This window comes from Physeter macrocephalus, chromosome 16 (genome assembly GCF_002837175.3).
Source record: "Physeter macrocephalus isolate SW-GA chromosome 16, ASM283717v5, whole genome shotgun sequence".
NCBI classification, from domain to species: domain Eukaryota; kingdom Metazoa; phylum Chordata; class Mammalia; order Artiodactyla; family Physeteridae; genus Physeter; species Physeter macrocephalus.
This window is the reverse complement of record NC_041229.1, coordinates 11,974,672-11,988,546: the sequence shown is the minus strand read 5'-3', so window position 1 is coordinate 11,988,546 and position 13,875 is coordinate 11,974,672. Positions and strand designations below refer to the sequence as shown.

General features: G+C 54.0%; 1 protein-coding gene across 1 annotated transcript in view; it reads left to right on the top strand.

Moving 5' to 3' along the window:
• The window catches only part of GRIK4 (glutamate ionotropic receptor kainate type subunit 4), a 307,210-nt gene that overhangs the window by 193,520 nt on the left and 99,815 nt on the right, over positions 1 to 13,875 (top strand). The window contains exons 7-9 of the mRNA XM_007121709.2: positions 2,788 to 2,949; positions 11,663 to 11,815; positions 12,710 to 12,814. Of these exons, the coding sequence (XP_007121771.1) occupies positions 2,788 to 2,949; positions 11,663 to 11,815; positions 12,710 to 12,814 (420 nt within the window). The remainder of the gene's footprint in view (positions 1 to 2,787; positions 2,950 to 11,662; positions 11,816 to 12,709; positions 12,815 to 13,875) is intronic.

Genomic DNA, 13,875 nt, shown 5'->3' with positions numbered 1-13,875 from the left:
CCCGGAGTGTCCTGGGAAATTAGAGTAAGAGAACACGCCACCCCTTTCTTGTCCTTTTACAGGCTCTCCCGTGGGTCATTATGAATGTAATGGATTATCGAGGAAGCTCCTGGATCTTTTTATCTTAAGGGGGCCTTTGAAAATAGGATATAATTGGGGGATGAGAAGGTAGGAATTAAAAGGCAGGAAGACGGGCTGGCTGACCTCTAGAGGGGCTGTCTCTAAGTGTCTATGATTCGTTCATTCATTCTTACCCTGCCGGTGACGTGCATTTCGAGGACACACCTTCCGAACTCAAGTTTCCGGGACAAGTGGAACTAAAGAAGCAGGAAGCCAGAAGCTGCCCGCGATCTCATGGCAGCATTTCGGTAACTGTCGCGTGTTGAACGCTTCTCATGGGCCAGATGTGATGCGCCTTGTGCGTGCATCTTACTTGTTCCTTGAGCAACCTCTGAGGTTGCTATCCTTGTGCCGCTTTACTAAATGAGGATCTGAAGCCCAGATCCTGAAGGCCATACTTCCTGAAGGTCATACATTTCAGTATAGCGTGGGACCTGGATATGAACACCAAAGCCCTTCCCGCGTATCCCCTCTACCGCCGCCGTGCGTCTGTAGACGTCACAGTGTCGGGGGTTCTTGAAATGGGCCTCCTTCCACCAGGCTGTGCGCGTGAGGACGGGGCGGGGCGCGATGAGCTGCCCACATTGACAAGGAAGCCGAGGGAGAGGGGACGTCTCCCTCCGCATCAACCACAGCTGGAGAGGCCCCTCGGTTGCCTGACAGCAGCCTGGCTCTGCGCCCTGCCACCTCCCCCTTGCCAGGTGCATCTCTTCTCATTAGCCACCTGTCCCCTCGTGTCCGCTGATAGCCCATGGCGCGTGGGTAGCTGCCCTATTAGGGAGACAGGAGATAATATCAGCTTATGAATCAATACGTCCTCTGGCACGTCCGTGTTCCACTGGCGGGAGCGTGGCAGGATCCAAGATACACTTATTCCTCATCCCTCTCCACGCTGTCGGGGGTTGGTGGCTCCAAAGGAATCTTTGTACCTTCAGTCTGCAAGCTGCAGCTAATGAGGGTGGACTCCGGGCAGAGCTCAGGCCTGTGGCCCAAGGGCTTGGCCGTGGCTGTGGACGTGAGGGAGGATGACGGGGACGTGCCAGGGGCCTGGAGCAGCTGAGTCCTAAGACAAGGAGGCCGCCTGAAGGAAAGTCATGTTTCCGCTCAGCCACGAAGTAAGCCCAAGGCCCCTGCCTTCGGTCCTGTCGGGCTGAGTGGCTGATGGCTTGGTCCTGGGGTCTAACGACCACGTGCCCACCGGACGCAGAGCTGCGTGCGAGGCACGTGGAATGAACGTGCGATGAATGTGAATTCAACGCACAAGGATGGCCTGACCCGCGTTTGAAGGCATTATTCCGGGAGCGGGAATAATGAGCGGGCCGAAGAGCCCACACCCTCTTGCCTGGTTTCCCTGTATAGGGCCAAGGTGGGTCTTGGGAGTCCAGGGCTCTGAGCTCAGCCCTGCCTGAGGAGGGGGATTCTTCTCCCTGTGACACTATCTGGCCTCAATGAGACTCACACCTGCAGGCTTTAGCTGAGTGAACACGTGGCCCCGGCCAGGTGATCGGGTGAGGGCCGCACCTCCTGGGAGAATTCCTTTGAGCTTCTAAATGTCACTGCCCCACATGGGGTTTCTCTGACTGCCTCATCTCAAGTAGCAGCCCCACCCTAGCCCCCCATAGATATCTGACAGTATATGTATTTATTTGTCTATTTACAATCTGTCTTTTCCCCAAAGCTGTAAGTTCCTGGACATCAGGAAATGTGTTTCTTGTTCACATCTTCTGTGTCTAGAACACCCTCTGTGCCCATGTCTGGCACATAATAAGCACTTAAATGTGTGTTAAATGAGTAAAACATAGTAATAACAGATGAAGGCACAGCCCTACCTGCAGACCTTCAGGTTGAGATTCTTAGCAAACTTGATCTTGTCACTCCTCTGCTGACAGTGCCCTCAGGTCCCATCACTACAAAATAAAGTGCAAGCTCCCCAGCCTGGCAGCCGGGCCACTGTGCTCTGGCCCCTGCTGACGTCTCCAGCCTCATCTCTCACCGTCTCCCCACCCACATGCCTCCTAGTGCTGACCCAGTGACTCCCAAACATTGGTGTGCGTATGACCTTGGGCCCCGCTGTAAATGCAGACCCCTGGGCCTCGGCTCCCGAGATCCAGATTCAGCTGGTGTCCGGTGGGCCGCAGGGATCATCACTTTTTTTACAGATACCTGGGTGAGTCTGATGGCAGGTATTCTGCGGACACACTTTGAGGAGCGATGCTTCTGTCAGAGTACACTGCAGGCGCCCACGCACTGTCTCACCTCCATGCCTTTGTATCCATGGTGACTTCTGTCTGGAATAGCCTTTGTCCGTCCACATTTTCTACCCAGAAAACGCCTAGGCATCCTTCAAGACTCAGCTCGTGGGTCACACCTTCTGCAGACCCAGTCCTGCCTCCACAATCTCATTTGTGTTTTTCTTTCTCTCTCCACCCAGAGCATCGTACACATGCCTCTCTTAGAGATCTTTCTGTTTATTTCTCCCTCCTGGCACCTCAACACTGTGAGCTACTTGAAGAAGAACTCTCCGTTATCTCTGGACCCTGACACCTAGCAGAGCGCCTGGCAATGGTGTCCATGTGGCTAGAACGCACTGCCCAGCTGTGCTCCTGCAGAGCCCAGCCCACCCTTCCCTTCCTAACCCTGCTCTGCTCTGCCTGCTGCGTCTTTCAGGAGTTCTCACTCCAGAGGATGGACGGCCTCATGGACGATCGCGTCAACATCCTGGGATTTTCCATTTTCAACCAGTCCCATGCTTTCTTCCAAGAGTTTGCCCAGAGCCTCAACCAGTCCTGGCAGGAGAACTGTGACCATGTGCCCTTCGCGGGGCCCGCAGTAAGTGCCCACCAAGCCCCTCCCTGGTGCCCCTTTGCCGCCATGCACACCCCCTCTGTGGGCCAGACCCCCCAGATTCAACAGCCCCTGGACTCCAGCCTTCTCCAGGCCCAGCTCAAAAAGAGGCTCTAGAAATGCTGGGAAGGGGTCACAGGGGACACGTGTGGGGAAGTGGGGAGCTGTGAGCAGCAAGCGTAGAGGAGTCAGCAGGGAGAGTGGCCCCGCGTGGTCACTTAGTGATGTCTGTGGCCAGACTCCTGGTGATGCTCTTGCTGAGACCCGCCTGCGTTCAGAATCCAAGACTCTTACCGTTGGAAAGGGCTTTAGCTGATCTGTTCCCTCATTTCTCAGACAGACTGAAGCCCAGGCTGGGAATGGGGGTGAGGGACGAGGGTGTGGGGCTCTTGTTCAAGGGCAAACACCAAGCCTTTTGCAGGTGAAACTAGATTCTGATACTCCTGGTCCAGTGCTCTTTCATCTCCCTGGACCACTGCCCGTGGTAGAGCTTGTCCAGAGAGACTTCCTTTGTGCCTTCACCCGTGTGTTTCCCCCTGCACTTCCTTCCCCTCCATTTGTGATGGACACAGAGGTTTCCCTGGCTGTTCTCCACTGGGTCTGATGTCCTTACTCCGTGGGGCAGCTCAGGAAGGTCTGCTCGTGTCCATTTGCTAAATGACAGGTTCTCAGGAGATGAGATGGCTTGGCTTTCTAGATCTGTTCTAGCCGAGTTACATTTAAGCCTCCCAAAGCCCCATAAGGCAGCTCATGTGATGCTCACATAACTTTCCAAAGGGTCAGAGCTCATGCAAAGCTCGGGGAGCTTTCATCAGGGAAGCGGATGGGAGAAGGAGGCCTGAGAACTTGAGTTGCAAGGCTCTTAAGGTTACAGAGCACATCCCAACAGGGTGTTTTAGAGCCGAAAGAGGGAAGATTCCATAGGAAGGATTTGGCAGGGGCGAAACATCTGAAAGACGGGAGCCCTCACCCCCAGGGGCTTAAGGGACAGTGCGTATTTTCTCGAGCACAGGGTAGGGGTAGGACCAGGCTCACCCCTCCTGGCAGGAGTAGAGCCCTGTGCTCCTGGTCTTGTCCGTGGCTCTTGCAGTCATGACTCCGGTGTTGTAATGAGGTGCCGACACACTTCAAAGGCTCACAGTACAGTGTCAGGAGAGGAAACAAAACCTGCCACCTCCTCTCCAACCCAAACCGTTCCACATTTGGCTTTGGCCAAGTGAAATTAAGGGTCCCGGTGCCACACTGCTGATGTCCCTCTGAGGGTTTCAGCCCTTCCATTCGTGTTCACATTGACCATGAACAGGCAGATGGGAAGCCCTTGGTACCTGCCTCATAAGGACCCAATACCAAGGCCAGGCAGTGCCACTCACAGGGCTGTAGGGCCAGCTCTGGCTGTGCTCACAGGTGCTGAAAAGAGCACTAGCCTTAGAGGCACAGGACCTGGATTCAAATACTGGCTTTGCTATTTTCTTGCTGTGTGATCTTAGGTAGCTATGTAACCCTTCTGGGCCTCAGATTCTTCTTTCTCTGATTTTGGGCAGTTATGCTTGACCGTGTCAGAGGATTGTTGTGAAGGTAAAATGGGATATGCTTCCATCCTCAATTCACAGTTATTCATTGAATGAGTTTATTTAACATTCCATCTGCCAGACACTGGGAGAAGCATTAGTAAATATATCAGATAGCTTTTGCAACAGAAATGCTGTGTAACAACCTACCCTCAAATCTCGCCAGCTTACAACAATGAACGCTTACGTAGCTCGTGCAGCTGAGGGTCAGCTAGGGATCGGCTGGTCTACGCTGGCTCAGCAGGCAGCTCTGCTGATCTGCCTGAGCTCACCCAATGCCTGGGGGTCGGCTGATCGAGGCTGGGGCGGCTCTCCTCCACGTGCCTCTCATCCTTCTCCTGGCCCAGCAGGCTAGCCTGGTATATGCTCATGGTGGTGGGCGGAGAGCCACAAAGCAAGTGGAAATGCACAAGACCTCATAGTCCTAGGCTCCCGGGACAGGCACGCTGTGACTTCCACCTCATTTCGTTGGCCAAGGAATGCCACATTCACAAACTCAGGGTCAGGGAGTGAAGAAACGGACAGAATGCTGAACCACTGATGCTTGAAATTATCCCACCCTGACCTCTTCTTCCTCCTCATGGCACCCTAGTAACGGACAAGAGCGGTTGTGCATCCCTTTTTGACAGATGAAGAAACTGAGGTGAAATGAGGAGATCCGGGGCCTGCCGAGGGCCTCCAGAGGATGGTGCTCCAGCGAAGCCTGGACTGTACAGCTTACAGAACCTTCTGGCCATGGTCTCTGTGGTCTCTGAAGGGAAGATGACACAGCAACTCCTCACCTGGAAGCAACACACGTTTCTCGAGGCTTCTCGCTTCGGCATCTACCTTTGGCAAAGCGGTGCCTCTTCCTGTCCCTTTGGGGACAGAAATTCCCAGCGCATACAGCCCAGCTCTTTCATCTGCTGGGGAGCCAGAAGGTGAGAAAGAATCAGTTCCAGGAAAGCGCAGCCCGGTTTGTCTCCCCATCCAGCTTTCTAAAGAGGCTGCAACCACTCCTGTCTCGCAGGGACTGCTCTCCTCCCCCCGGCTTTCCTCCAAGGTCCTCTCCCCTCTCCCCTCCTCTCTCCGTCGGTTCCATTCTCTTTTCCTTCTCATCTCCTCCCCTGACTCTTCCCTCTTCACTTTCCTCTGTCACCATAACCTCCTTCCTTTCTTTCTCTTTCTGTTCCTCTTTCTCTCCCACATGCCACGTTTTCTTTGCATTTTCTTCTGTCTCATTTCTTTTCCTCCCAGCTGGAGTGTGTCTTCCTCTCTTCCTCATCTTCCCAGCCGGCCCATGATATTCCAGTTGCAGCTCGCTGGAACGGGGGCCCAGTTCCAAGGGCACAGAGAGGGAGTGGCTGAACCGAAGGGTGACCACCAAAGGAAAAAGCTCAGCGCTGCGCCCACCAGGCTGTGTCCGCCAGGTGGCTGCCCGCAAGCCACAGACATGCTTCTCGCCCGAGGTGATGACAATGACAGAAGACAGCCTCGTGAAGGGAGACACATCCCCGCTAATTTCACGTGCCAATCCCATTCATCGCGCGGCAAAGAACAAAAATCGTGGAAAATCATTAAAATTACAGGTGGCTAGATTAAGTAATTAGAATTAGGCTAAAACAGCTGTTTGTAATTAAGTGTTTATTTCATTGAATAAAATCCAGATTGTAAGAACTACTCCATGAGATTTTAACGGTTCCCGTCCTGGTATCATGTTGGGGGTCAGTGTTTAAGCGACAGAAGTTCTGAGACAAACGGACATCCAAGAGGACTCTGGGAATCCAGTGATCTGGGGGGTGTCGGGGAAGATGAGGGTTACAGGTGTGAGTTTAGAAGACATTCTTATTTTTATTTGGATGGGTGGGGGAGAAACTCAGCCGCTATTCCTGAGTCAGATTGATTCATCTTAATTTATACAGAGTCTCATTCCCCTGAACAATTTACAAACAGCTCAAAAGAAGATAACAATGAAGAAACAAATGAAAATATAAAAGCAAGAGAATCGAGGGTGTTTGCCAAGCAGCATTTTGGAGCCAAGAAAGGGGAGGATTTTAAATGAGGGTTGAGTCATTTGGGAGATTTAATATTTAGGAGAGACAGGACAGGAGAAGCAGAGACAAGGCTCAGAGGCACACACACGCAGATGGCGATCAGAAACCACAGAAAGACAGTGAGGGCTCGTGAAAGGGAAGCAGGATGGACGACGGGAAGGGGCAGGGAGGGTGGGCACCACAGACCCAGCCCTGGAGACATGGATGGAGCGCTATCTGGGTACCAGAACTTTTTCCCAACTGCAGTCCCAAATGCTTTCCAGAGCTGAATTAGTAAATAATGGTAGAGGAAGAAAGCAATTCGGAGAGCAAAAAGGTGCTTTGGGATGGAGACCCTCAGTGAGATGGAAAAGTTGATGAGGCAGAGATTAGATTACAGGCTCTCACACCATCGGAGGTGAAATTGGCAACGGTGGACGGGGTGGGAGGGATAAGCTGGAGGCGTGTGGATGGGAGACAAGGATTCAGGGGAGCAGCTGGAGGGTCCCAGTGAGAGGCCTGGGCTGATTGCCAGGAGCCGTCTGGTGATCTACGGAGGACCCTTAGGAGACTGAGCTGAGAAAAGAAGATGTTCGGGACTTAGGAGGTTTCAGGAGCTCAAATCAGCCCAAGTTGAACTGCAGAAGGGGCCCACGAAGCCCAGAGCGCACTGGGGACACGTCAGCTGTGTCACCTCTCTGAAGGCAAGATACAGTTGGAGGGGAGACAGGGACCTTGATGTTGTTCCTTTCATCCGCTTCCTCCTTCCCAGCCCCAGCATCCCTTGCTGGAGCTCTAATTACTAGAAGCACTCGAAGAATCTTGAAGGCCCCAGAGTTCAAGATGCCAAAGAACACTGCAAACAGACACACGCCGATTTCCCAGCATCTGCATCATTTGCTAATAAGGGAGCATCAGCCAAGAAAACCACGTCCCAGACGGAGTGGGAATAGCGGCAACCATGTGGCAGGAAGAGCTTGGGGCCTGGTGGGAGGATGTGAGAAATAGCATGGTGAGCTGTGTCTGCAAGTCTCCGGGGACCAGCACGCAGCCTCGTGAGAAGAAGAAGGGGGGTTGGAGAGGGGATAAGGCCAGGCCTCTCTGGGGGCCTGCCCTGAGACAAAGGGGGTCCCCAAGGCTTCGGTACCAGTTAGGATGCTCTGAGACTCAAGTAACGGAGATCCGGAATTAAACTGTCTCTTACCAAAAAGGAAGTGTGTTATCACGTGTCACAGGAAGTCCAGAGGAGTCCAGAGGTAGGGCAGATCCTGGAGCGATGTCGTTGGAAACCCAGGTTCCTTGCATCTCTGCTCTGCGCCCTCGGTGTCCACTTCATCCTCAGGATGGAGCCAGGATGGCTGCGGCAGGTCCAGGTGTCATGTCCAGACCCAGTAATGTCCAGAGGAGGAGGAAGGACTGCCTCTCCTGGAGACAGGAAACTCGTCTGAGAAGCCCCTCTCTGGAGCCCCTCACTCCAGGCCTCGGTTCGTGTTTCACTGGTCAGAATTGGACCACCTGCCCGGTCCCGAATCACATATTGGCAGGGGGGATGGGATGGCTCTTGGACCGCTCAGGCTCACCTGGGAGCTGGGGCTGGGACCCCTGAAGCGCATGGCTGCTTGGGGGAGGGGAGGACACCTGCAGGAAATGAGGGCTCTGTTAGGGAGGAGGAAGGGGAGAATGGGTGCTGGGGAGGCAGCTGGTGGTACCCTTCCACTGCCCCCTCTGTCCTGCCCTTATAGTCCTGTTCCAGTAGAGGCCCCAAGTGGCTCTTAACTGAAGGGCTAACTTGAGGACAAACAACCAGTCAGACCACGAGGCAAACTGGGAGATGACTTAGCCCAGGGCAGCAGAGAAGCCTGCCTAGCACACTTCCCCATGCCCAGCTCTGGCCCAAGAGTCTCAGGCTCGCATCTGCTGTTGAGAAGGTAACTGCATCCAGGAAGATTGCCCCATGCTGTCCTGGGAGGCGAGGCACGGATAATTCTGATAGAGCAATGACACACCCCGGCTTCTCCAGAGGAGCCTTGTCAGGAACGGAGGGGGAAAGGGCGCTGCAGAGAGGGGTGGAAACCAGCCTGGAGAAAGGGGTGCTGGGCTTCCAGTCTAGTCCTGTCCTGGCTGAAGTCCTGTCTTCATTTGTAAAATGAGAGGGTTGGACTAGTTGATTTCTAAGATCCCTTCCAGCTCTGACACGAGTGATTTTGAGAATCTCAGGATGGAGAAGTTAACTGGGAGGCAAGGGAGACAGAAATTAGTTTACGGCATCATTTAAATAGCCAAACGGAAGGATGGAGAAGCAGTGTCAATAGGGGTAGCTACCTCTCCCTCAGGTAGATGTGTGTCCGAGCTGCAAAGGGAGAGTCTGTAGCATTCATAATTTCCATATGTCCTTTGGCAAGGAAATGTGGGAGGTCCATTAATAAAGGAGCCACTTGTGCTCAGGGGGAAATGAATTGTGTGCCAAGGACAAGACAGCTGTAGGCTTGCTGAGAAGCATCCAGCGCCAGGCAGGTGAGCCTCGAATCAAGTGAAGGAGGAGCTCAGCTGCTAGGGGAAGGGTGGCGGGATGGAGAAGAGGATGCGGAAGGTGATGGATGAACTTGGAGGAACGTGGCTGGTTTTCATGGCTCAGCGGGACCACAGAGGTTTCCACTGACCCTGATCATGCGATTTAGGTGCCCTTACCTGCTTGGTCTCCGGGTCACAGGTGGCCACAGGTGGCCACAGGTGGCTTCAGGACCGGGCCAGAAAGGAGGGGTGATTGATAGAGCTGGGAGGGCAGAAGACCCAGTGGAGGCAGAGGGGACACAATGGCTCACGCCTGGTGGGATGTCTCAGCGGAGAACAGGAGGTGCTGAGGCCTGCAGTACCCGCCGGATCATAGGGGCTGAATAGATGTGTGAAGAAAGGACAGAGGCGGGTGGAAGAAAGGAAAGAAGGAGCAAGAGAGGGAGAGAGAGGGTGAGAGGGAGGAAGGAGAACACACTGGCCAGGAAGTGTTGCGTGCAAGTGAACTGGAATTGGGGCAGAGAACTTTATTTGGCTGTTTTTCCCTCTAATTGCCTTCTAGAATGATTATCCAAAGTCAGCCCACCCAGTTCCCATGACAGGCCATTTTGCCCAACATGGAGCAAAACTGTGGAGAAATACATCCCTCTTTCCCAGCCCATTTTCTGCCCCATTGCTCCCTGTTCTTACTAACCCCCCCCACCCAGGGTCCTAGCTCAGCCAGCATGGGCTTCCTGAGCCCCTGCCGATGCCTGTGGGCACCTGGGGTGCATCTCCCCGCCCTCGGGTATGGTGACCCCTGAGACTGGCAGTCTAGAGGGCACTTTTACTGACCCGTGAGGCAGGGATGCTACCTCTTGTGTGCAGGGAACTTGCTTCCCCCGAGGTTCCGTCACTCAGCACGTAAGAGGGGCCTGGGCGCTAGACTCGGGGTTCGGTGTTCTGAGTTTTGAGCTCTTTCTCCTGCACCTCCCTGACTCAGGCTGCTTATACTCTGTCTGGAGAGCTTGAAAAGGATCCAAGAGGTCACAGCTGGTCTCTCTGCCTCCAGCCTTGGAGGGACCGGTGTCCCAGGGCCCGGCCAGCTAGGAGGGAGGTTGTAAGATGCCACATGGAGAGTGTTCTTGACGGGTTAGGCTCTGAAGGGACAGTGCCGATTGCCCGCGGTGGGATGTCAGAGTTCAGTGAGGAATTTGCTTTGCACTGGGGCCGTGGGTTGAATTCCAGAGCCCAACATCCCACCTCCCACGAGGAGGCCTCTGCCTGCCTTCCTGGGCCTCCCCTCAGGGCCCCGTACCGTGTAGACCCTGTAGTCATTCACGCTGGGTAGGTTCTCTTGTCATTAACACAGCAGAGTGTGGCCCCCTCCTCAGATGGCACATTCCCCAAGGACAGGCATCTTCTGTTCTTCTGTTCCTACCACATCCTCCCAAACACCCCAACCTTCCCCTCCCCAAAGCTTGCAGACACCCGGTTAACCGGATGTATGTTCAGGCTGAGCCTTGTGGGCAGATTTCACTCAACATTTAATTCAATTCAAGAAATATGTCTTGGGGGCTTCCTGTACGCAGGGTCCTGGCTCTAGACGAGATGCAGGAGATAGAGGTTGAGGCCCTGCGTGTTCCTGCCCTAAGCGCTGGCAGTTTCACAGGGAGGTGAAAATATGGACAGACAGCTGCACTAGCCCTTCCCCTGCCTTTACGGCCCTCACAGCACTCTCCCCACCTCACTTCTGGTTTATTGCTTTCTGCCCTCCTCCCCCATGTGTGCTCCACCCTCCCCCCCACTTTGTCTTTGGCCCTGCAGTTCCCCCTCTGGAGTGCCTTTCTCCTTTTCCCAGCTGCTCCCCACCCCCAGATCCAATGTCTTTCCTACCAAATCCTTCAGTGCTCAGTTCCAATGCTGAATCCTCCAAGAAACATTTTCTTGATCACCCAACCAGATAAGGTATCTTCTCTTTGGACCCCCCAACAGACCTTTTGGCCCATGTCACTCAGTTTCACGTTACCTTTATTTGTGTCCTATCTCCCCATCTCCCCTGCCCAATTCCACTCTAATCTATCACAGGAATAGGGTCTTGCTCACTGCTGGGCTTTGAACTCACCATATACTTCATATATGCTCATCATATTGAATAGTACAAAGTAGACTGTAATAGTAGGTACATTTAGGAAGAAACAATGTCAAGGGGGTCTTCCAGGAGGAAGTGACCTTCAACTGAGCCTTGCAGAATGGGCAAATCTCAGGGTAGGGTTCCTTCCACCTCCTGAGATAAGCACCCTGCCCCTTCCTTGGGGCTTCTCAGATCAGTGGAAGATGTTACTTCCCTGGAGAAAAAGGAGAATAGGATACCCTTGAAATCATTTGGGGCCCAAAGAGGTGGCTTGATGGTCCCATTTTAGAGAAGGCTTGGCCACCATTGTCGCCTTGGGCCAGCACTGGACTCTTAGGGGAAGTGGACCCCAGAGGCAGGAGGTGGGCCCAGGGCATCAGAGACACGCCTTTACTTCTTTGTTTTGCTTTTCTTTCTTCCTCCTCTTCTCCTTTCTTCCTCCTTTCCCTTTCCTTCCTTTACACCTGTCACTTCGTCTCTCTGCCCACTCCCAGCTCTCCTCCGCCCTACTGTTTGACGCCGTCTACGCTGTGGTGACGGCGGTGCAGGAGCTGAACCGCAGCCAGGAGATCGGCGTGAAGCCCCTGTCCTGTGGCTCGGCCCAGATCTGGCAGCATGGCACCAGCCTCATGAATTACCTGCGCATGGTGAGGGGTGGTGGGGGCCCTGCGGGCCATGCCCAGCCTGCGGGGGGGTGGGGACCACTGTTCAAGGCTCCTCACCTCCAGACCTCCCCAGTACATCACAGCCCCGGGTAAAACAGCGATCTGTGGTGACCCCATTGAGGGGATCATCGGTCAGAGTTGTTCCCTAATCCCTAAAAGCCACCGAGAATCCATGGCAAGTTTGTTTACAGGGCAATGGACCTTGAGCCTTAGACTGTTAGGGGGGTCTCTGGATTCCAGGCTTGGAACTTGACCCCTTGGCTCAGAGGTGGTCCCTGAAAAGCTCTGCACAAGTGGGGACAGATGGATGATGCTGTCATAGACTGTGGCCCCTCAGGGAGTTGCAGGCTCAACACTTCTGGCCTGATGCTGGGTTCCCCCAGGGTTCTCCCAGCCAAGCCACCTCTGGTGGGATGGATGTGATCCTAGCCCACGAAGAAGCCATCTCCTGTCAGAGGAGCCTGGGGGAGAGCAGCTAGGATTTTACAGTTAGAGTCAGGTTATCCTGCAGCTTGGAGGTGGGTGGGTAGCTGCCCAAGGAGGATAAATGCTATTCACAGCCAAGGGCCTGGAGGAGGAGCTCAGGGGGATCTGAGCTCAAGCTAGCATCTCAGCATCAAGTTGGTTTATGCAGCAGCTGTGAGGTCATTGGGTGTGGGACATCCTTTCCTCCTCTAGCCCCGGCCAAGTCTGAACTGGTTCCGGAGACATCACTTGCATAGTCTGAAGATCCTGTGGCTGAGAGGTGGACAGGAGAATGGATCTTGATGGCTTCCCTTCTCTTGGGCATCCTTAACCAGCATGGTGGAATGCTTGCTTGGGGCCACGTGGAAGGCGGGTCCTATTTGGTGCTGTAACTCACTCTCTCTTGGACAGGTAGAATTGGAAGGTCTCACCGGCCACATTGAATTCAACAGCAAAGGCCAGAGGTCCAACTATGCCTTGAAAATCTTACAGTTCACAAGGAATGGTTTCCGGCAGGTAAGCCTAGCCATGCTGCTGTGGTGGCAGATCCCTCCTCCTTGTTCCTTTCTCTGTCCCCAGCCCATTTCTCCTTGGCACTCAGGATGGCCTCCTGCTCTCAGTTGTCCCAAGGAGCAGCAGGCTGTGTCCAGTGCAAGGCTCCTGGCAGGTCCTGGCTTCCCCCTTCCTGCACCAGGATCAACCAGCGTGGGTCAGGGGCCGCAGCCCCAGCAAAATACCGAGAGAGAGGCAACCATGCTTTATGGGGGGAGAGGCGAGACAAGGAAGCGTCGTATCAGGAGGGAATTCCCAGGTCTTTCCACTATTTGGATTATTCTACTCCCTGAATCTCCCTAATCCTGGAACCAGGGTTAGAGTCTGGGTTGCTGGCCCGTCGCATACAGATCAGATCCCATAGGGCTGAGGAACCCCTTCGGCATTCAGTTCTCTTCTGTAAGCTCTTTTCTGACCAAGCCACGCGCGCCCTTCTGCCGTGCCAGTCACACCTGTCCCCTCCTGGCTGCTCCCTGTCACTCCGTCAGCTCAGGGTGCTTTGTGCCCTGGGGCTCCTTTCAACCCCCTCTTCCTTTCTCATTCTCCTCCATTAACCTTCTCACCCTCCTTTCCTCTGGTCCTCTGACATCAGGGGAAACAGGGATTCCGGCAGTCACTCCAAGTGCCTCTCTGAAGGCCTCCCGACCTCCCCGTCACTCTAATAATCAACTCTTTATTCTTAGTGTATCCTTTCTCCAACCTTAAAAAGCCTTAGAAGTAGGAAAGGATGCACTAATTAGAGCAGGAAGCAGACATACTGAAGAGCCTCCTGCCTATCAGAGTGGCTGACCAAGGAAATGTACCACTGAAGGGGTCACAGAAGCACCTTTCCAGGAGATTATGAAGGATCATCATCATCTTCTTCACCACCACCACCACCATCACCATCATCTTCACCAGCACCAGCACCAGCACCACCACCATCACCATCATCTTCACCAGCACCAGCACCACCACCATCACCATCATCTTCACCAGCACCAGCACCACCACCATCACCATCATCTTCACCAGCACCAGCACCA